The 19,352-nt window shown below is 40.2% G+C and overlaps 1 protein-coding gene across 2 annotated transcripts in view; it reads left to right on the top strand.

Moving 5' to 3' along the window:
- MARCHF5 (membrane associated ring-CH-type finger 5) overlaps positions 1 to 18,750 on the top strand; it is a 57,069-nt gene extending 38,319 nt beyond the window's left edge. Inside the window, exons 3-7 of one of the 2 annotated variants that reach the window (XM_074002208.1) lie at positions 169 to 324; positions 7,687 to 7,817; positions 16,000 to 16,183; positions 16,324 to 16,490; positions 17,739 to 18,750. In XM_074002208.1, the coding sequence (XP_073858309.1) occupies positions 309 to 324; positions 7,687 to 7,817; positions 16,000 to 16,183; positions 16,324 to 16,490; positions 17,739 to 17,855 (615 nt within the window). In that variant the 5' untranslated portion in view covers positions 169 to 308 and the 3' untranslated portion in view covers positions 17,856 to 18,750. The remainder of the gene's footprint in view (positions 1 to 168; positions 325 to 7,686; positions 7,818 to 15,999; positions 16,184 to 16,323; positions 16,491 to 17,738) is intronic. The other variant, XM_005565949.5, reaches the window with a different exon arrangement.
- The last annotated feature ends 602 nt before the right edge of the window (positions 18,751 to 19,352 follow it).

Below are 19,352 nucleotides of genomic sequence, written 5' to 3' on the forward strand. Positions count from 1 at the left end.
TAGGTCCTGTGCCATTATATTCCAGTGCCTTGTAGAACAGGCCAAAGTGCCCGATACTGCCAAGTACCATGTGCTAAGATAGCTGTGGCTAGAGGGTCCTTGAGAGTGATGCCAATCATCATTAAAAAGCATTTTTTAAGCACCTATCTGTACATGGTTCTGTCCTAGGCACTGTACAAAACGAGTTAAACAGACATGGCCCCTGTCCCCTGGGAGTTTTCAGTCTAAGATGATGCTGACATGGACAGACATAAAGGATACTGAGACAACTGAACAAACATTGAACAAGAACATAAAGTACTAACATTATGCACAAGCAAAGGGGTAAGTGTATTTTGTGGGGTAGTATGTAAAGGAAGCCTCATGGGACATGGACAGGGTGGGGTAGTCAGCCTCTATCAAGTTAGGTTAGTCTTTGCTGAGAAGTTGGGTTTTTATACAGACTTAAAGTAGGGACAGGACGTTCCACACATGTAGCAAAAAGACTTGGAGCAAGGATCAAAGTTTATATTGTTAAAGTGTCAGTGGCCTCAAAATTCTGCACTTCTGGATGGCTCTGAAAATGGGGTTGGTGTCTTAGCTTTAGAAAGTTGCCATTTGAGGGCCAGGTACAGTGCCTCACACCCATCTCCACTAAAATAAAAAAATTATAAAACCCCATCTCCACTAAAAATAAAAAAATTAGCTAGGTGTGGTGGCCTGTACCTGTAGTCCTAGCTACTTGGGAGGCTGAGGTGGGAGAATCGCTTGAACCCGGGAGGCAAAGGTTGGCATGAGCCGACATCACGCCACTGCACTCCAGCCTGGGCTATAGAGCGAGACTCTGTCTCAAAAGGAAGTTGGCATTTGAGTTTGGCATAGGTTGAAATCAGTTCAATGCAAAGCAAAAAGCAAACAGAAAAAACATGGGAACTTGAGTGGCTTCTGTGAGCAGTCTGTCTTGCTTGTTGAATCTCTTTTATAAATTATTGGCCACTTAACAGAAGGAACTTATCTTCTCAGGAACTTATACCAGGTTGTCTTGTAAAGTACCTGCTTATGCTCATTAAATCATGTTCTGTGTTAGAAACTTTCATACAACAAAGTATAGAATTATGTTTCTCTGCCAGTCCAAGTGCATTGGTATTTACAACTGATTGATCATAACCAGTTACATATTTGTTTCTTCTCCACTCCAACAGCTTCACTTGACTAGCCTCTAGGAGTTCTGGGTGTTATTACAAGCAATGCCAGCAAATGTTGAACATTAAGTATTACCTACCTGCCCTTCAATCATTGACTTCTTTTTTTTTTTTTTTTTTTTTTTTTTGAGGCAGAGTCTTGCCCTGTCTCCCAGGCTGGAGTGCTGCGAGTGCAGTGGCGCGATCTCGGCTCACTGCAAGCTCCGCCTCCTGGGTTCACGACATTCTCCTGCCTCAGCCTCCAAGTAGATGGGACTACAGGCGCCCGCCACCACGCCCGGCTAATTTTTTTTGTATTTTAGTAGAGACAGGGTTTCACCGTGTTAGCCAGGATGGTCTGGATCTCCTGACCTCATGATCCGCCCATCTCAGCCTCCCAAAGTGCTGGGATTACAGGCGTGAGCCACCGCGCTTGGCATCATTGACTTCTTAACTTCCAAGGAGTACCTGTAGCAGCCAAAACATAAATTTTAATTTATATTACAGTGGCAGCAAAAATCTACTTTTGTTTGCTATGTCTGCCAGACAAAACTGATTACTCCTTTTTTATTAGACATAGACTTACAAGCCCCAGTAGTTCTCAGCTCACTTTTTGATATCATTTACATCTGAAACGTGAAAACTTGAATTTACCCAGAATATTAGAGTGTAGTTGTTCTCTTTACAAAAGCCTCTTTATTATACAAAAGAAGTAATAGTTTCCCTGCTAATTGCAAGCTTCTCTGGTACCCTTTAAATTAATAGATTTTTTTAAACTTAATATTTATACAAAGCTTCAGTTGCCATTCATTGTGTAAACACAGTGCTATTGGAAACGTAAGTGTTGAGGCCCACTAAGGCATTAAAAATTCAATAATGCCTTTTGAAAATATTGAAACTTTCTTACGCCCTTATATATTTAACTTGTAAGGTACATTTATTATAGTTCTTCCTCTACACCAGAATTAAGGTTTTCAAAGGCTGCTGTCTTGCCTTTTTCCACTTCCCGTAACTTTTTGTGATGTAATCTGACAGCAATAAGAATCTAGTAACGGTTGCTTTTTTCCAAAGTTTACGACCCCTGAGCCCAAGTCATGAGATAGTAGCACATAAACTTCATAAGAAGAGTATCAGTTAGGGACTGTCATCCAAAAGATTTCAGTGATTGTTCTTACTCACCAAGTAGCTTGCCAGATAATCTTTAGCTCTCAGAAATACCTCCCCTGGGTGGCAGTTTATTATTCTAATGGTATGCTTAGCACTAGGCATTTATCTTTTCTTTTAAATGTTAAGCTAATCTTAGACTAGTGTCCGGAAAAACCTTGAGGTTTAGACAAAGTAAACTTAAGAGAAAAGCCAAGACAGAATTTTGTCAGAAAAAACTAGAATTAGGTGCTATAAAATGCAGCCTGTGCCTCCATTTTATCTGGTACATCTTTTGCCTGTAACACAGGAGATGAGTAGAAAATTTCCAAAGAGGAAATATGAAAAAAAATTTTTTCTTATACAAAAGAATTCACACCCAATGATATAGGAAGAAAATTGAGCTTAGGTTAGAACCTTCTGAGATCTTCCGAGAAAAAACAAGAAAAACAATTCAAACATCTGTAGGTTGTCACTGTTCATGATAGATAAAAGTAATAGTGATGGGTTATATTTTAGGAATTATGCTTTCATTCAAATATTTGAATTTTTTTTAAGGAATTATATTGCTTTACTCCATCAGTAGGTAGTTCCAAGTACAAGATAATTCAGTTCAAAAAATGATTGAGAGTAATAGGAACTTGGGATAGATCAATGATCAAAACATGATTTTCCCTTTGGAGTTTTTGTTTTGTGTTGTTTTGTTTTGTTTTGTTTTGTTTTGAGATGGAGTTTCGCTCTTGTTGCCCAAGCTGGAGTGCAATGGCGCCATCTCAGCTCACTGCAACCTCCACCTCCCGGGTTCTAGCCATTCTCCTGCCTCAGCCTCCTGAGTAGCTGGGATTACAGGCGCATGTCACCACACCTGGCTGATTGTATTTTTAGTAGAGATGGGTTTCACCATGTTAGTCAGGCTAGTCTCGAACTCCTGACCTCAGGTGATCCGCCCACCTCAGCCTCCCAAAGTGCTGGGATTACAGGCGCAAGCCACTGTGCCCGGCCTGTAGCTTATTTTCAGATGCAAAGATCAGCAAACCTTTCTGTAAAGAACCAGATAGTAAATATTTTAGACTTTGCATGTGCCCATGTTCCAATAAAACTTAATTTACAAAAACAGGCAGATGTCTGAATTTAGCATATAGCCCCTAGTTTCCCAACCTCTGTTATAGTAAGTGGAAACATAATTAATAGGTAAATTAGGGTATGTTAGGTGATAAGTGCTTTGGGAAAAAGAAAAATAGAGCAAGGTAATCAAATGGGGAGTGTGATGAAGTAGGGGTTCGTAAGTTGGGCTTCACTTAGGTCAAGAAGAAGAGGAAGGGGCATGGTAGCACACACCTGTAGTCTCAGCTACTCAAGAGGCTTAGATGGGAGGATCACTTCAGCCAGGAGTTTGAAGCCAGCCTGGGCAATATAGTGAGACTCCGTGTCTAAAAAGAAAAAGGAAAAAAGAGGAAGAACCAGCAAAGGAGACTGAAAAATGAGTAGTGAGATAGAAAACGAGAGATGTTCTCGGCTTGGTCCAGTGGCTCACTCCTGTAATCCCAGCACTTTGGAAAGCCAAGGTGGGCAGATCGCTTGAGCCTAAGAGTTCCTAAGAGTTTAAGACCAGCCTAGGCAACGTGGCATGGCGAAACCTCATCTCTGCAAAAAATACAGAGGTTAGCCAGGCGTGGTGGTGCACACCTGTAGTCCCAGCTACTTGGGAGACTGAAGAAGAGGATTGCTTGACCCCAGGAGGCGGAGGTTGCAGTGAGCCAAGATGATGCCATTGCACTCCCGCCTGGGTGACAGAGTGAGACTCTGTCTCAAAAAAAAAAAATAAAAGTTCAGGATAAGCCAAAGAAAAGGAAAACTGAGTTTAGATTTGGCTAAATGGAAGTTATTAGTGACCTTGATAATTAGTTTTGGTGAAGTGGGTTCAAAACTAAGGAGAGTATCAGATAGAGGGCCGGGCGCGGTGGCTCACTCCTGTAATCCCAGCACTTCAGGAGGCTGAGGCGGGCGGATCACCTGAGGTCGGGAGTTCAAGACCAACCTGACAAACACGGAGAAACCCTGTCTCTACTAAAAATACAAAATTAGCCAGGCATGGTGGCACATGACTGTAATCCCAGCCACTGAGGAGGCTGAGGCAGGAGAATCACTTGAACCCAGGAGGCAGAGGTTGCGGTGAGCTGAGATCGTGCTGTTGCACTCCACCCTGGGCAACAAGAGCAAGACTCTGTCTCAAAAAAAGAAAAAAAAAACAATTCTTCAGGGGAATTTCGTTGCAAAGGGAGCAATGAAATGAAGCAGTGGGGCAAAAAGGCTCAAGAAAAAATTTGGTTTTAATTTTTTTTTTTTTTAACACAGAAGAAATAATAGCATGTTTGTTTGATGAGGAGCCAGTAAAGAGCAGGGAGAAATTACATAGGAGAGTGGGAGAGAATTGCTGGAGCTGTGGCCTTGAGTTGCTGAGGGGATAGGACCATCTAGTGCATAAGCGAGGGGACTGACTTCAGCTCGGTGGGATATTGGTTGATGGGTACATGTGCTGGAGGGAGTTGGTAAATGTTCTCTTATGGCTTCAGTTTTCTGATTTAAAAATTACTAGGCCAGGCATGGTGGCTCATGCCTGTAATCCTAGCACTTTGGGAGACTGAAGTAGGAGGATTGCTTGAGCCTAGGAGTTCTAGATCAGCCTGGGCAACACAGGAGACCCCGTCTCTACAAAAAAAAAAAAAAAAAAAAATTTTAAATAAATAAAATTAGCCAAGCATGGTGGTGCACATCTGTGGTCCCAGCTACTTGGGGCACTGAGGTGGGAGGCTCGCTTGAGCTGGGGAGGTCAAGGCTACAGTGAGCCATAAGCACGCCACTGTACTCTAGTGTGGGTGACAGAGCAAGACCCTGTCTCAAAAGAAAAAAGAAAAAAATCTAATTATCAATCGATACAAAGGTTGAAATGCTGAGGTTTTATATATACCTATTGTCTTTAACTTCTACTACCAGCATTTGAGGGATCTTTGGTGACTAAGATGACTTTTATTGTGCTTTCTAAGGGAGTTACAAACTTAACCCAGCAAATTTATATGTTATGAGAATTCAGCACTATATTCTGAGATTGAATAATGATGCATGTAATGCCTGTGACACAGCACACAGTCTCATGTAGACCCTCAAGAAATGCTATTTATTAGAGGATGTAGAGTTGGTGTGCACTGAATTAGACTTGTTTCATCTCTCTGGTCCCGAAAGATACCTTATCATTGTTTTAAATGCTATGTAAGTTAGAGCTTGACAGTAATAAGTAAATATGCGATATGTATTATAAATGACAGGTCCTTTGACATCTCTTCGAATGTTCTCTACTTAACAATGTATAGTCTGTCTTCATACAGTGACATAGTGATATTATTGGCTCCAGTGATCAGCAGGGAGTCTTGATCAGAGGCTCCATAGATGGATGCTTTGTTCTTACCTGTTTAATTATTTTATCATCAGAATCCTATGTTAATTATTTATATAGAGAAAATAAACTGTTTTCGTGTATAGCTTCTGCCTTTAGATTATAAGTTCCCAGAAGGTAAGTAATAATTGTTACACCTTTCTAAGAAGTTTTCATATTTTTTTGGTGGCTCGCACACACCTGTAATCTCAGCTACTTGGGAGGCTGAGACAGGAGGATCACTTGAACCCAGGAGGTGGAAGTTGCAGTGAGCTGAGATTGCACCACTGCTCTCCAGCCTGGGCAACAGAGCAAAAATCTGTCTCAAAAAAATAACAATTAAAAATTAAATTGAAAAAATAAACTTAGGGCCGGATGCAGTGGCTCATGCCTGTAATCCCAGCACTTTGGGAGGCTGAGATGGATGGATCACCTGAGGTCAGGAATTTGAGACCAACCTGGCCAACAGGGTGAAACCCCATCTCTACTAAAAATACAAAAATTAGTTGGCCATGGTCGTGCATGCCTGTAATCCCAGCTACCTGGGAGGCTGAGGCAGAAGGATCACTTGAGCCCAGGAGGCGGAGGGTGCAGTGAGCCGAGATCCTGCCATTGTACCCGAGGCTGGGTGACACAGTGAGATTCCGTCTCAAAAATAAATAGCTGGCCGGGTGCGATGGCTCACACCTGTAATCCCAGCACTTTGGGAGGCTGAGGCGGGTGGATCACCTGAGGTCAAGAGTTCAAGACCAGCCTGACCAACATGGTGAAACCCCGTCTGTACTAAAAATACAAAAATTAGCCAGGCATGGTGGCAGACGCCTGTAATCCCAGCTACTCAGGACGCTGAGGCAGGAAAACCGCTTGAACCCAAGAGGTGGAGGTTGTGGTGAGCCAAGATTGCACCATTGCACTCCAGCCTGGGGGACAAAGTGAAACTCCATCTCAAAAAAAAAATAAAAATAATAAATAAACTTAGATATTCAGTTATATTTGGCTTTTAAATCAGAGCTGAGACCCTTCCATTCTTGTGGAAAATTCTGGAGCTAAATTATATTGGGCTTAGTGGCAGTCAGAATACCTCCAAATGCTGCTTTTCCAAATAACTTCCAGAAGGAAGTAGTAATCAGATTTCAGAGTAAGCATATAATAATAGAAGCACAATTGGCACATACAGCTGTTGGAATGCTATAAAAACTGGCTTCATAATCGTAAAAAGAAATTTATTAGAGAATAATATTCAATTAAATACAGCATATTGAAAATCAAAGAGAGATAAATTGGCTTTATATAAACACAAGAAAATGGCCCTGGTTACCTTTATATGCTATATCAAGGTATACAGTGAATGAAGTCAGAGAAATGATATTCTTACCAAATACGAGAGAATCTAATTTTTGCCAGGAATTTGATGGGAAAAGCAAGCTGAAATGACCATTTCACTCTACCGTGGCCAGTATGATTAAGAGATGAAAGTGAAAGGACTATTTCCTTTATAAGAAGCAACTATATTTGAGACTCTAATTTTAGGTTCAGTAATAAAGATAAAAATTTGAGGAGGCCGTTTGCGAGAGTTTATGAAGTAATATTTAGCTATTCGTGCAAATGACTGAGAAATTCTAAACTATTCTAGTCTGGGTTCCCATCAAATTTATAACAGTTATTTCTAAAGCATCAAAACGTCCAACTTCATGAAAGTATTTTAGGCTGAGTGTAGTGGCTCATGCCTGTAATCCCAACATTTTGGGAGACCAAGGCAAGAGGATCACTTGAACCCAGAAGTTCGAGGCTATAGTGAGCTATAATCATGCCACTGCACTATAATCTGGGTGACAAAGTGAGACCCTGTCTCTTTTTGAGGGGAAAGTATTTTAAATCTATAGAAAATATCAAACTAGTCATTTTAAAAGTCCACCCTGTGTTGAACCTTTACTTCTTTTCTTTGTGTTATAGGTCCAGTGGTTTACGTCTTGGATCTTGCAGATAGACTGATCTCAAAAGCCTGTCCATTTGCTGCAGCAGGAATAATGGTCGGCTCTATCTATTGGACAGCTGTGACTTATGGAGCAGTGACAGTGATGCAGGTTCACTATTTTACCTATATAGTGATATTACTTGGTGTGAAGATCTGTTAAAACGTTTTCTTGTTAGACATTTAAAAGTGTATTATTTTGAATAAGAAATAACATTCTCATGTTCTTTCTAAATATGTTATTTCCCCTACTTTTTCTTTACCCAAAAAGGAGTATATTATAGCTGTATCTCCCTTTTTTCATAGTGAATCTTGGAGATCATTTCATATAAGTATGCAGAAATCTGCGTAACATTCTATCTATAGAATTACAGCGATTTACTAACCAACCTGTCTCTTGTGGTTAGACGTTTAGTTAGTTCAGTGTTTTGCTATAAAAATAGTGCTGCATAGCTTGCAATCCCAGCACTTTGGGAGGCCAAGGCAGGTGGATCACCTGAGGTCAGGAGTTCGAGACCAGCCTGGCAAACATGGTGAAACCCCATCTCTACTAAAAATACAAAAATTAAGCAGGCATAGTGATGCATGCCTGCAATCCCAGCTACTCGGGAGGCTGAGGCAGGAGAATCGCTTGAATCCGGGAGGCAGAGGTTGCAGTGAGCCAAGATCACGCCACTGCACTCCAGCCTAGGCGACAGAACAAGACTCCGTCTCAAAAAAAAAAACAGTGCTACACAGAACTTGGATAAGTAGTCAAAAATAAAAATTTAAAAAAGAAAAGAAAAACAGTGCTACAATCAATAACTGCTGCTGAAGATTAGAGAGACATAAATTTCAAAATTTAGTCCCAAACCCTTGACTCTTCTTTTTATACCTTCTTCTTAAAGATTTCCAGCTATCAGCTTAGTTCTTTTTGTGTTCAGGTCTTTTGTCCTGTTCTTTTCTCAAATCCAGTGCTGCAATGATCTCTTGTGACTTCATACTCAAAATTATTGAAATCAAACTTGTCATTTCTTCCATTTGGAACCTAAATTTATTCTCCATCATCATTCCTCTGTTTCTGTTTCTATTTTCCCATCTATAGTTTACATCCTTTTTTTTTTTTTTTTTGAGACAGGATCTTGCTATATGTAGCCCAGATTGGCATGGAGTGGCACAATCATGGCTCACTGCAGCCTCAACTTCCTGGGTTCAGTGATCTGTCCACCTTAGCTTCCCTAGTAGCTGGAACTACGGGTGTGTGCCACCACGCCAAGCTACTTTTTTTGAAGGATGGTGGGAGGGGTCTCACTATGTAGCCAAGGCTGGTCTCAAACTCCTGGGCTCCAGTGATCCTCCTGCCTCAGCCTACCAAAGTGCTGGAGTTACAGTTGTGAGCCACTGCACCCAGCCCATCCTACATGTTTAGAATTACGTTTGACTCTTCACCTGCCTCAATACTCTCCACAAACCGCCCCCCCCCCCCCCCAGCAAAACAAAGTCTTACTCTGTCACCACAGCTGGAGTACAGTGGCGCAATCAAGGCTCACTTCAGCCTTACTCCTGGGCTCATGCCTCAACCTACCAAGTAGCTGGGACTACGGACACACACCACTATGCCCAGCTAATTTTTTATTTTTTGTAGAGATGGGGTCTTGGTATGTTGTACAGACTGGTCTCAACCTCCTGGCCTCAAGTGATCCTCCCACCTCAGCTTCCCAAAGTGCTGGGATCACAAGCATGAGCCTCCACACCTGGCCTAGTCTTCCTATTTTGTAGCCCTCTATTCAGTCCACTGAATAGCCAAGCAGTTTTTCCATTTTGATATGTCTTGCATCTGTGGCTTCTTTTCCACAGTCTTTACCACCTGACTTCTTGTCACTTCATCATACCTGGATGGCTGAAGAAGCTTCTTGGTTTATCTGACTTCATGTTCTTCTATCAGTCCATCCTTCCAAATGAATCCTCTTAAAATAGTACCGTCAAAATCTTACTCTCCATCTTAACATCAACATTATCTTAAGTAGTAGTCTTTACGAGCAGCATCTAGATTGGTTAAGTGTTTCCTAAGTAACTCTGTAGTAGTGAACACAGGGTTTGTAGATGATATAATTTGCTTTTCTTTAATATAAATTAGAATTTACATGAACAAAAAAGGAATGCATGGAATTTTACCTAATATTCCAGGAGCTGCATATGTATCTATGCCAGGGTCAAACCTTTATAGCTTGCTCCATTAATGGTCATGATGAGACAGAGTATTATGAGACTTCCTTATAAAATAATGATGACATCCCAAAAATGTGGATACAGTTACTGAAATGAATCACAGTGAAACATCATTTGACATGAGTGTAGTGAATAAACTTTGAGAACCACTGACTTGAACTTTAGCCTGATTTGATATGCAGGGTACTCCGTAATTGTACTTCGTTCTGCTTTAAGGCCTGTTGGCTGCCTCCTCCAACCCATCCTTATGTTATTTAGTTTTTTACCTCTGTCCTTTGGCTTATGTCATCCTCCCAACGTAATACCTGCCCTTCTAGTCTTCTGTATACTTATTCAAATCTAAACCCTCCTTCCAGGCTTAGCTAACTTTCCTCCACAGAACTTACAGGCAACTCCTGCCTGCTGTGATTCCTTCTTCCTCCACATTCTTGACATTTTTATTCCTCAAATGGCAGCTAGTCCTGCCCTGATGAAGTGACATTTCTTATATAGATTATCTATTTAACTTTTCTTGTTTTTAGGCCTTATTTTTCCTGTTAGGAGGTAATTTCCTTGAAAGCAGAGTCCATTTTATGCTTCTGTATTCCCTGTTACAGCATCTACACAGAAACTAACACATTAAAGGGTTTCATAAATCTTTGTGGTTTTGTTTTTTGTTTTTTGTTTTTCTGTTTGAGACGGAGTTTCGCTCTTGCCCAGGCTAGAGTGCAGTGGCATGATCTCAGCTCACCACAACCTCCGCCTTCCAGGTTCAAGCGATTCTCCTGCCTCAGCCTCCCGAGTAGCTGGGATCCGGGCATGCGCCACCATGCCCAGCTAATTTTGTCTTTTTAGTAGAGATGGGGTTTCACCATATTGGTCAGGCTGGTCTCGAACTCCTGACCTTAGATGATCTGCCACCTCTGCCTCCTGAAGTGCTGGGATTACAGGTGTGAGCCACTGCACCCGGCAGTCTTTATGTTTTTTATGTGACCAGTTTAAATAATGAGTATTAGTATGTCACCTGAGGAGGGAGGAGCAGGATGATTTCCTAAGACTGAGAAAGACATAGAAACTTAGAGGAGATTATACATTATTTAATGTACAAATACATTATATAGATATATATATTTTGCAAATGAGATTGAGTAATTTTCTTAAGACTTTATTGACCATAAGAAGTGAGATGGCTTTTTTTTAAGAAAGGCTTTTAGGCTGACACAATGTTAAAATAATATTGGTAATTAATGGGACACTTGTTAAGGTGGTACTTGTTAAAACACAAATAAATTGAAAACTCTGATCCCCAGCATCAAGGTATATAGTCCAAGACAAGACGTTCATAAATGAAACCACTGGAGAACAGTTATAGGTTAGATAAATAAATGTAGTAAGAGGACAGAAGACTATATAAACAATATTTTAATTTAGTAAAAGTGAAAGATCATTTGATTTGAAATTATGAGAAAAGTCTTGAACTAACCCTTAAAGGAAATAATTTGAATCGGTAGAATGAAATAAGCAAGGAAGCAAAAACTATACTACACATATATTATGTGTTACTATTTAGAAATAACCTTCACATGTACTGTCTCACTTGAAAAGATTTTTTTTTTAAGCCCAGAAATGAGACTAGCTATGACAGTAGGTAGGTAGTGTTGTGTGATTTAAGAGTATTGGGAAGATGACTTTTACTTTCCTGAGCACATATGATAGAGAACGTGCCCCTGTACACCATCAGTAGTATTTAGAGTTTGCCTTTTAACACTTAATTGTTTTTCTCTGGTTCCTTAACAACCCTGCAGTACAAGTAAACCAAATTAAGGAATCAGATCACTGTTCTTTTCCCGTTTATTTTCTTTCCTTCTCCATGGACCTGTCGTAGAATCAATACTTCTTAGTTGTGGGGAACTTGAATAGGACCTTCCTCTTGCATTTTTATTGAAAAGACAACACAATAATTTTTTTTTCCCAGCACTGGATTGAACACCTAGCACTGATGCATTTAATCCTTGCAACAATTTTATGACGTAGATTATTATTACTATAAAGTATTCCTAGTTTACTGGTTTAGAGAGTTTACATGTCCAGTGCCACATAGCAGAGAAGAAGCATTAGGACTTCTGTCCCTTGGGTCCTTAAGTGAAGCCTGGTCCCAGAGGCAACTGGAACATTTTATCCTGGAACAGTGGAAACTTAATATTTAGCCTAGTTCCCACTTTTGCCTCTAGTGTAAAGAGAACCCCCATTAGCATTGCCCATTCTTACTTACAGTACTTATCCTTAATTCTGAGTTTAAAAACCCTATTATTTCATCACTGTTTCATCCTCTCATTAGGATTCTGGCCAGGTGCCATAGCTCATGCCTGTAATCCCAGCACTTTGGGAAGCTGAGGCGGGCAGAACCCTTGAGGCCAGGAATTGGAGACCAGCCTGGCCAATGTGGTGAAACCCCGTCTCTACCAAAAATACAAAGAAAAAATTAGGCATAGTGGCTGTACTCCCAGCTACTCCGGATGCTGAAGCGTGAGAATCGCTTGAACCTGGGAGGCAGAGGTTGTAGTGAGCCAAGATCGCTCCACTGCACTCCAGCCTGGGCGACAGAGCAAGACTCTGCCTCTAATTAATTAATTAATGTAGGATTCTAGTAGTACTTTAAAATCTCAGACCTTAATTAAAACTCTTAGCCTTTCAGCAGCAATGAACTGCAGGCCTACCTAGATACGAAGATCTAGCTTTTAGCCCTTCTGCGGGAAAAACAAAAACAAAAAATATTTTTCTCTAAACCTGCAATTCTATAGGTCTTTTGTTTTTCTTTCTTTCTTTCTTTCTTTTTTTTTCTTTTTTTTTTTTTTTTTTTTTTTTTTGAGACAGGGTCTCACTCTGTTATCCAGGCTGGAATGCAGGGGCACAGTCATGGCTCACTGCATCCTTGAACTCCCTGGGCTCAGGTGATCCTCCCACCTCAGCCTCCTGTGCAGCTGGGACTACATTCACATGCCATCATGCCCTGCTAATTTTTGTATTTTTTGTAGAGACAGGGTTTCATCATGTTTCCCAGGCCAGTCTCAAACTCCTGGACTCAAGCTACCCACCTACCTCAGCCTCCTCAGCGCTTGGATTACAGGCGTGAGCCACTGTGCCCAGCCAGGCCTTTATTTTATACCTAGATAACAAATTCTTAGACATTCGATATAATTCCTGGATCTCACCCCAAAATTGAAGTCTTAAAAATAATGTTTTTAAATCTTAGGACAAGAAAGCAGGATGTATGTGATTACACACAGGTTCACTGACTTTGTATTGGCCAAAATTGAATCAGGCCCATTGCTTATTCACCTTTCATTTATTGCCCCCGAGTATGATTATTTTAGCAGGTGGTGTACTGCAGGTGTTATACTACCTTATTTCTTCACAGTATATATATTTGCACACATGTTTGGTTTGATTTTCTCTCACTTCTAGAAGACATCTGTTTAACCTGCCATTTCAGCCCCAGCACAAAGTCAGTATTCAGTTGAATGAATGAATGCATGTGTGAATGATGAGCCTCATACCACTTCTAACTTGCTTGAGCACAGGCCATCTCTCTTCACTTTAGTTGTAACAAGTGAAATACGGGCCTTTACTCACTCTTTGCCCTATTTCCTTTTTTTTTTTTTTTTTTTTTTTTTGAGATGGAGTTTCACTCTTGTTGCTCAGGCTGGTGCAATCTCGGCTCACTGCAACCTCCACCTCTTGGGTTCAAGCGATTCTCCTGCTTCAGCCTCCCGAGTAGTTGGGATTACAGGCGCCCACCACCATGTCTGGCTTGTATTTTTAATAGAAACGGGGTTTCACCATGTTGGCCAGGCTGGCCTCGAACTCCTGACCTCAGGTGATCCGCCTGCCTCAGCCTCCCAAAGTGCTAGGATTACAACTGTGAGTCACAGTGCCCAACCCCACTTCCTTTTTGTTTCCTTATTCTTAAATACCTTATAAGGTTTTTGCTGCTACCCATGAGGAACAAACTTCCTCTTGCTCTAGTCTATACCTGAATATTCACTCTCCTTTATATTTCTAAACCCAAAAAAAGGATATGTAACCCAACAAAGGATTTTTTTCAAATATTCTGAATTTATTTGCTAACACTTTGAGAATATTTAATCATACCTAATTATAACTTTAGAGTGATCATTATATTGAAATTTTTAATGATATAAAAATAGAATTTCCTAGCCGGATGTGGTGGTACCCATGTGTAGTTCCAGCTACTCAGGAGGGTGAGGTGGGAAGATTGCTTGAGCCTGGGAGTACAAAGCCAACCTGGGAAACATAGCAAGACCGTCTTTTTTTTTTCTTTAAAGGAATTTCCTGGCTGGGCACAGTGGTTCAGGCCTATAATCCCAGCACTTCGAGGGGCCAAGGCAGGCAGATCACCTGAGGTCAGGAATTCAAGACCAACCTGGCTAACGTGGTGAAACCCCGTTTTTACTAAAAATACGAAAAATTAGCTAGGTGTGGTGGCACGCGCCTGTAATCCTATTTATTCGGGAAGTTGAGGCAGAAGAATCTCTTGAACTTGGGAGGTGGAGGTTGCAGTGAGCCAAGATTGTGCCAAGACCAAAACTCCGTCATAGATAGATAGATAGATAATTTCCTAGGAAATCATTATAGGTAAAACAATCTGGGCTACCATTATGGAATTGGGGCTTATGAAATATCATACACCAGACCATTTCATTTTAGGGCAACTCAAAAGGATCACCTTCCACATGCAAGATAGGAAGGTGTTAAGTTCTACCTGGAGACACAGAAGAATATCAAATTCGATGACATTATTGACCATTAGGAAGAGGCTAGCTTCCTGCCCTTTAATATTACATCTTAGTTAGATAAATTAACCAAGTAGAAATCTGGACTATATCCATAGCTCAAATTTGGTCCTCTCTACACACTTTTATAAAACATTTTTGGCCAGGCGTGGTGGCTCACGCCTGTAATCCCAGCACTTTGGGAGGCCAAGGCGGGCATATCACCTGAGGTCAGGAGTTCGAGACCAACCTGGCCAAGATGGTAAAACCTCATCTCTACTAAAAATACAAAAATTAGCCGGGCATGGTGGCATGCCCTTGCAATCCCAGCTACTCGGGAGGCTAAGGCAGAAGAATCGCTTGAATCCAGGAGCTGGAGGTTGCAGTGAGCCAAGATCACACCACTGCACTCCAGCCTGGGCAACAGAGCAAGACTCTGTTTCAGAAACAACAGCAACAAAAAGAGGTAAATTTAAGGCCAAGATTGATGTGGAAATGAAAAGGATTTTGGAGAGAGGGAAAAGGTAGAAATTCACAAATGCCAATTTTGTATTTCTTGCCTTCTGGGATCTACACCAATTTAGAAATAGCCCCAAGACTAGGATAGAGTAAGGAAAAGATTATATTAGCTTCATTACCCCCATAGATAGGGTACCCTAGAGTTCCTGGATTGGGAAAAATGCCTGGGATCTGTAACCAAAACTGGAACTCCTACTACAGTCCCTCAATTCTAGACCTTGAAAGTGCACTTAAGGAGGATTAGGTCTGTAGGGTAAACACTTAGCCAGCCAGAGACATCACACCCTATCTTACACACCACTAAGTAAGGAGAAAGAGCCAAAGAGAAATGAGCTTTCAGGCCATCTCTTGAAGGCCAGTCCTACCTCTTGGCTGGCTATGCTTAATCTCCTAGAAGGAAGATCAGGAAAACAATTGTTTTGCTGGAAGACAAATAGAACTTAGAATTATATCCCAGTTCCATAGCCCAGTCTAACCAAATCAAATAAAGGAATAGAAGCAACAATCAGGGGTCCCCACCCCTCTATTGTAATGTAATCAGTCTGGGTCAGCCATTTTAAAAGCTTTTTTATTCCTGTGTGGTATGAAATGGCTTGAGAACTTCGTTTTTCCCTTGAATGAGACATTTCTTATAAATAAATCAGGACTGATAGCTTTCCAGCTTATTTTTTAAACTTTTTATTTCTGTGTATTCTTTTGAAATGCTTACATTTTCTATTAAAAAAAAATAGAGCTTAACATGCAACCCCTCATTTGAAAAAGAAGTAATTCTAACATATGCTATCTGTTTCACAGGTTGTAGGTCATAAAGAAGGTCTGGATGTTATGGAGAGAGCTGATCCTTTATTCCTTTTAATTGGACTTCCTACTATTCCTGTCATGCTGATATTAGGCAAGATGATTCGCTGGGAGGACTATGTGCTTAGACTGTGGCGCAAATACTCGAATAAACTTCAAATTTTAAATAGTATATTTCCAGGTAAGGCCCTGAACTGTGGTTGTAAAGTGCATACCAAATTGATCTTATAGAAGAACCATAACATGCTTTTTTAGCCATGTTTGAAGATATTCTAACTCTTCTGATTTATTAGCACTAATGCACTACATTTTTTTCTCTAGGGATTGGTTGTCCTGTTCCTCGAATTCCAGCAGAGGCTAATCCTTTAGCAGATCATGTCTCTGCTACTCGAATCTTGTGTGGAGCCCTTGTCTTTCCTACTATTGCGACAATAGTTGGTAAATTGATGTTCAGTAGTGTTAACTCTAATTTACAAAGGACAATCTTGGTAAGATGGCTTTAATATTACTTATATTACCTTGCAAAAGAGAATAAAGTGTATTTGTTTTTAAAAGGTGGGGAACTGTATAAATATTCAGTCTGTGGCTCCTACGCATTAAGCCTCTATTTGAGCCTCACTATCATTCAGTAGCTTGAGTGGAAATAAAAAGAGGAGAAACCACTGCAGCAGTTCTGGCCTTTTGGAACTATGTTGTAGGTGCTTTCTCGCATGGCATATGTGTGAATCATTACACCTGCCCCTCTTGCCAGTGGGATTACAGTGCAGAGCTTTTGCTTTACGATCAGATGACCTGGTTCAAATCCCATCACAGAAATTGTCTTGCTGTGAAATCTAAATCAAATGTCTGGACTTTTCGTTCCTGTAGTATGGTGATGGTAATGATGGTAATAATCAGGATTATTGTGAGGATTGCATAAGTACTAGCATATAGTAAGCACTCATGTTGTTTGCTATTATTGTTATTTCCACTTCTCCCCTCTGGTGGCATGTAACCTGCACGGACCTTGGGGGACTGAACAAAGGGGGCAAACATGGTAATAAAAGACAAAGACAAGAGAGTATATTTGGAAGAAGGGGTCGGGGGCACCTTGCCTCTAGTGGACAAGGGCCCTGAAATTTACACAGCCTCCGTATGAGGCAAAAGAGATAGGAGAAGCAGGGATGATTGTTGGGTAATTGTCAGTCAGCAGTTTGGTTCCCAGCAGGCTTGCAAGACTGCATCCTTCGAACAATAGGCACTAGATTTCCCAGTAGATGACTTCAAGGAACCCTGCGCCAGGGAGTGATGGCCCTCAGCAAACACTTTGGTGAGGTTTGCTCACATCCTGCATTCACGATAAACAGTTTGCTGTTTGGTTATATAGCCTCCAGTGGAATGCTGAGTTGATCATGATCCCTTTGGCCTTTCTTGCTCCCAACAGTGGCAGTCTGCACATAGTGCCCTAGCATTCTTCTTTGTATATCAGAGTATATGTAAAACTACATGGAAGAAAGACTAGTCAGAAAGGATAATGGAGAAGGCATCTCTGTCCTCTGTTACCTGTAGTAACAGCGTATAGTCTGTCTCTCTCCCTATCTCATCTTCTAGTAGAAAAGGACAACTGTTTCATTTGCAGTCATCTGAATTAGTTTAGCATCAAAGCCTGTGTCTTTTGTGATCTAAATAAAATTGCTGTTATTATTATGTTTCTCTAAATCTGCATTATAAAAAGGTAATTTTCCTCTTTATTTTAGGGTGGAATTGCTTTTGTTGCCATAAAAGGAGCATTTAAAGTTTACTTCAAACAGCAGCAATATTTACGACAGGCACACCGCAAAATTCTGAATTATCCAGAACAAGAAGAAGCATAAAACTGACTTCTGGTTGTTCTGCAGTTCTCTCATCCTTATGAATCTGTTGTGTTGTTTTGATTCCATCATTAATGCTCTTGTGGAGACTTGTGATAAGCTGCTGCTCCTATATTTTTTAAGAAATATAATAAAGCACTTAGGGCAGGGGAAATCATCTCGGTAATCACGGAACCTAAGGATGTGATTTGTTTTCATTGTTTGTATGTACTACTTTTATGGCAGTCATGTGAACCATTATCTTAGCATGGTGAACCTGGGTTTTGTTCATATTTTCTCCAGACAGAAATGCAAAGATCAAACTGTGCAAATATTTAAAAAATGCACATGCTGTTTTATTCAAATGCCTCTTTTGTACATGTTCATGTTTAGTGTTTTCTCAGAATCAGCAACTCAATTAAGGTACTATGAGGATTTTTCTCACTGACATAATTTGATTACATACTAAATAAGAGGACATGTTAATATGAGGAAATGTAAATTAAATTAGTTATAAATAACCAAAAATGTATGTAAAGATTCAAATGATTATCTGAATAAATGAGATTTTGTGGTGTTTTCTTTAACCCATATGATGTCCTCCAAAATGTGTAGGGTAAAAATTCACAGGGCTTCCAGATCACTTTTTCACTATTAAATTTTATTTGCATAATGTTGACATCTCATACTTCATGAAGTAATTTTGACTCATGCAGTCTATGTGTGCGCGTGTGTGCGCGCGCGCGCGTGTGTGTGTGTGTGTGTGTGTGTGTGTGTGTGTGTTTCAGTGTTTCATCAGGTCCTTCCATCTCTGGGAGTTTTTTCAACCCATATTTCTAGAAATTACAGCTGCCAGTTTATAGTAGTTTGAGCAGAGAATGATTTGCAAAAATAAAAATAAAGTTATTTTACTCTCCTCTTTCATTGATTCAGTTATTGAGATATTCGCTGATCACCTCCTATTTGCCAGGCACTGTGCAGAGTGCTATAGGATATAGTGGTGAACAAGACAGGCTTGGTCCAAGCTCTTACAGAGTTGATAATCTAGTTTCAGCACATAGAAAACCAGCAGTGAATAAACCAAGGTGAGGCCTTGAGCTCTTTGTTTTTATATTAATGAGGAGAAAAGTATGAAAACAAGAAGTCTTAAGTAAATATTGAGGTCATTGTTTTTGGCTTAAGTTTATTATAGAAAACCAACACTAATGTTTTTAGATTTTAATTGTCATATTGATGAGGCTAGCACCTTAATCACTGTTTAGTTTTGTATTCATTTTTAAAAGCAATTATTTAAGCCACTTTCAATAGATAGGCCATTTTAATGTTCAGCAACCTGAATGGTTATTTTTGTTAATTAAAATTAAATTTTTAAGAGATATTTCCAAAACCCTATTTATTTTCTTGTTCACAGTAATGCATGACAATAATAAATGCTTCCCCTTACTGATAAGTGGCCACTTTAGGAGTGTAGCAAATATAGATTGAGCTATGTTAGTTTGCAATAATATATGTTAACTTTAG

This window comes from Macaca fascicularis, chromosome 9 (assembly GCF_037993035.2).
Source record: "Macaca fascicularis isolate 582-1 chromosome 9, T2T-MFA8v1.1".
NCBI lineage: Eukaryota > Metazoa > Chordata > Mammalia > Primates > Cercopithecidae > Macaca > Macaca fascicularis.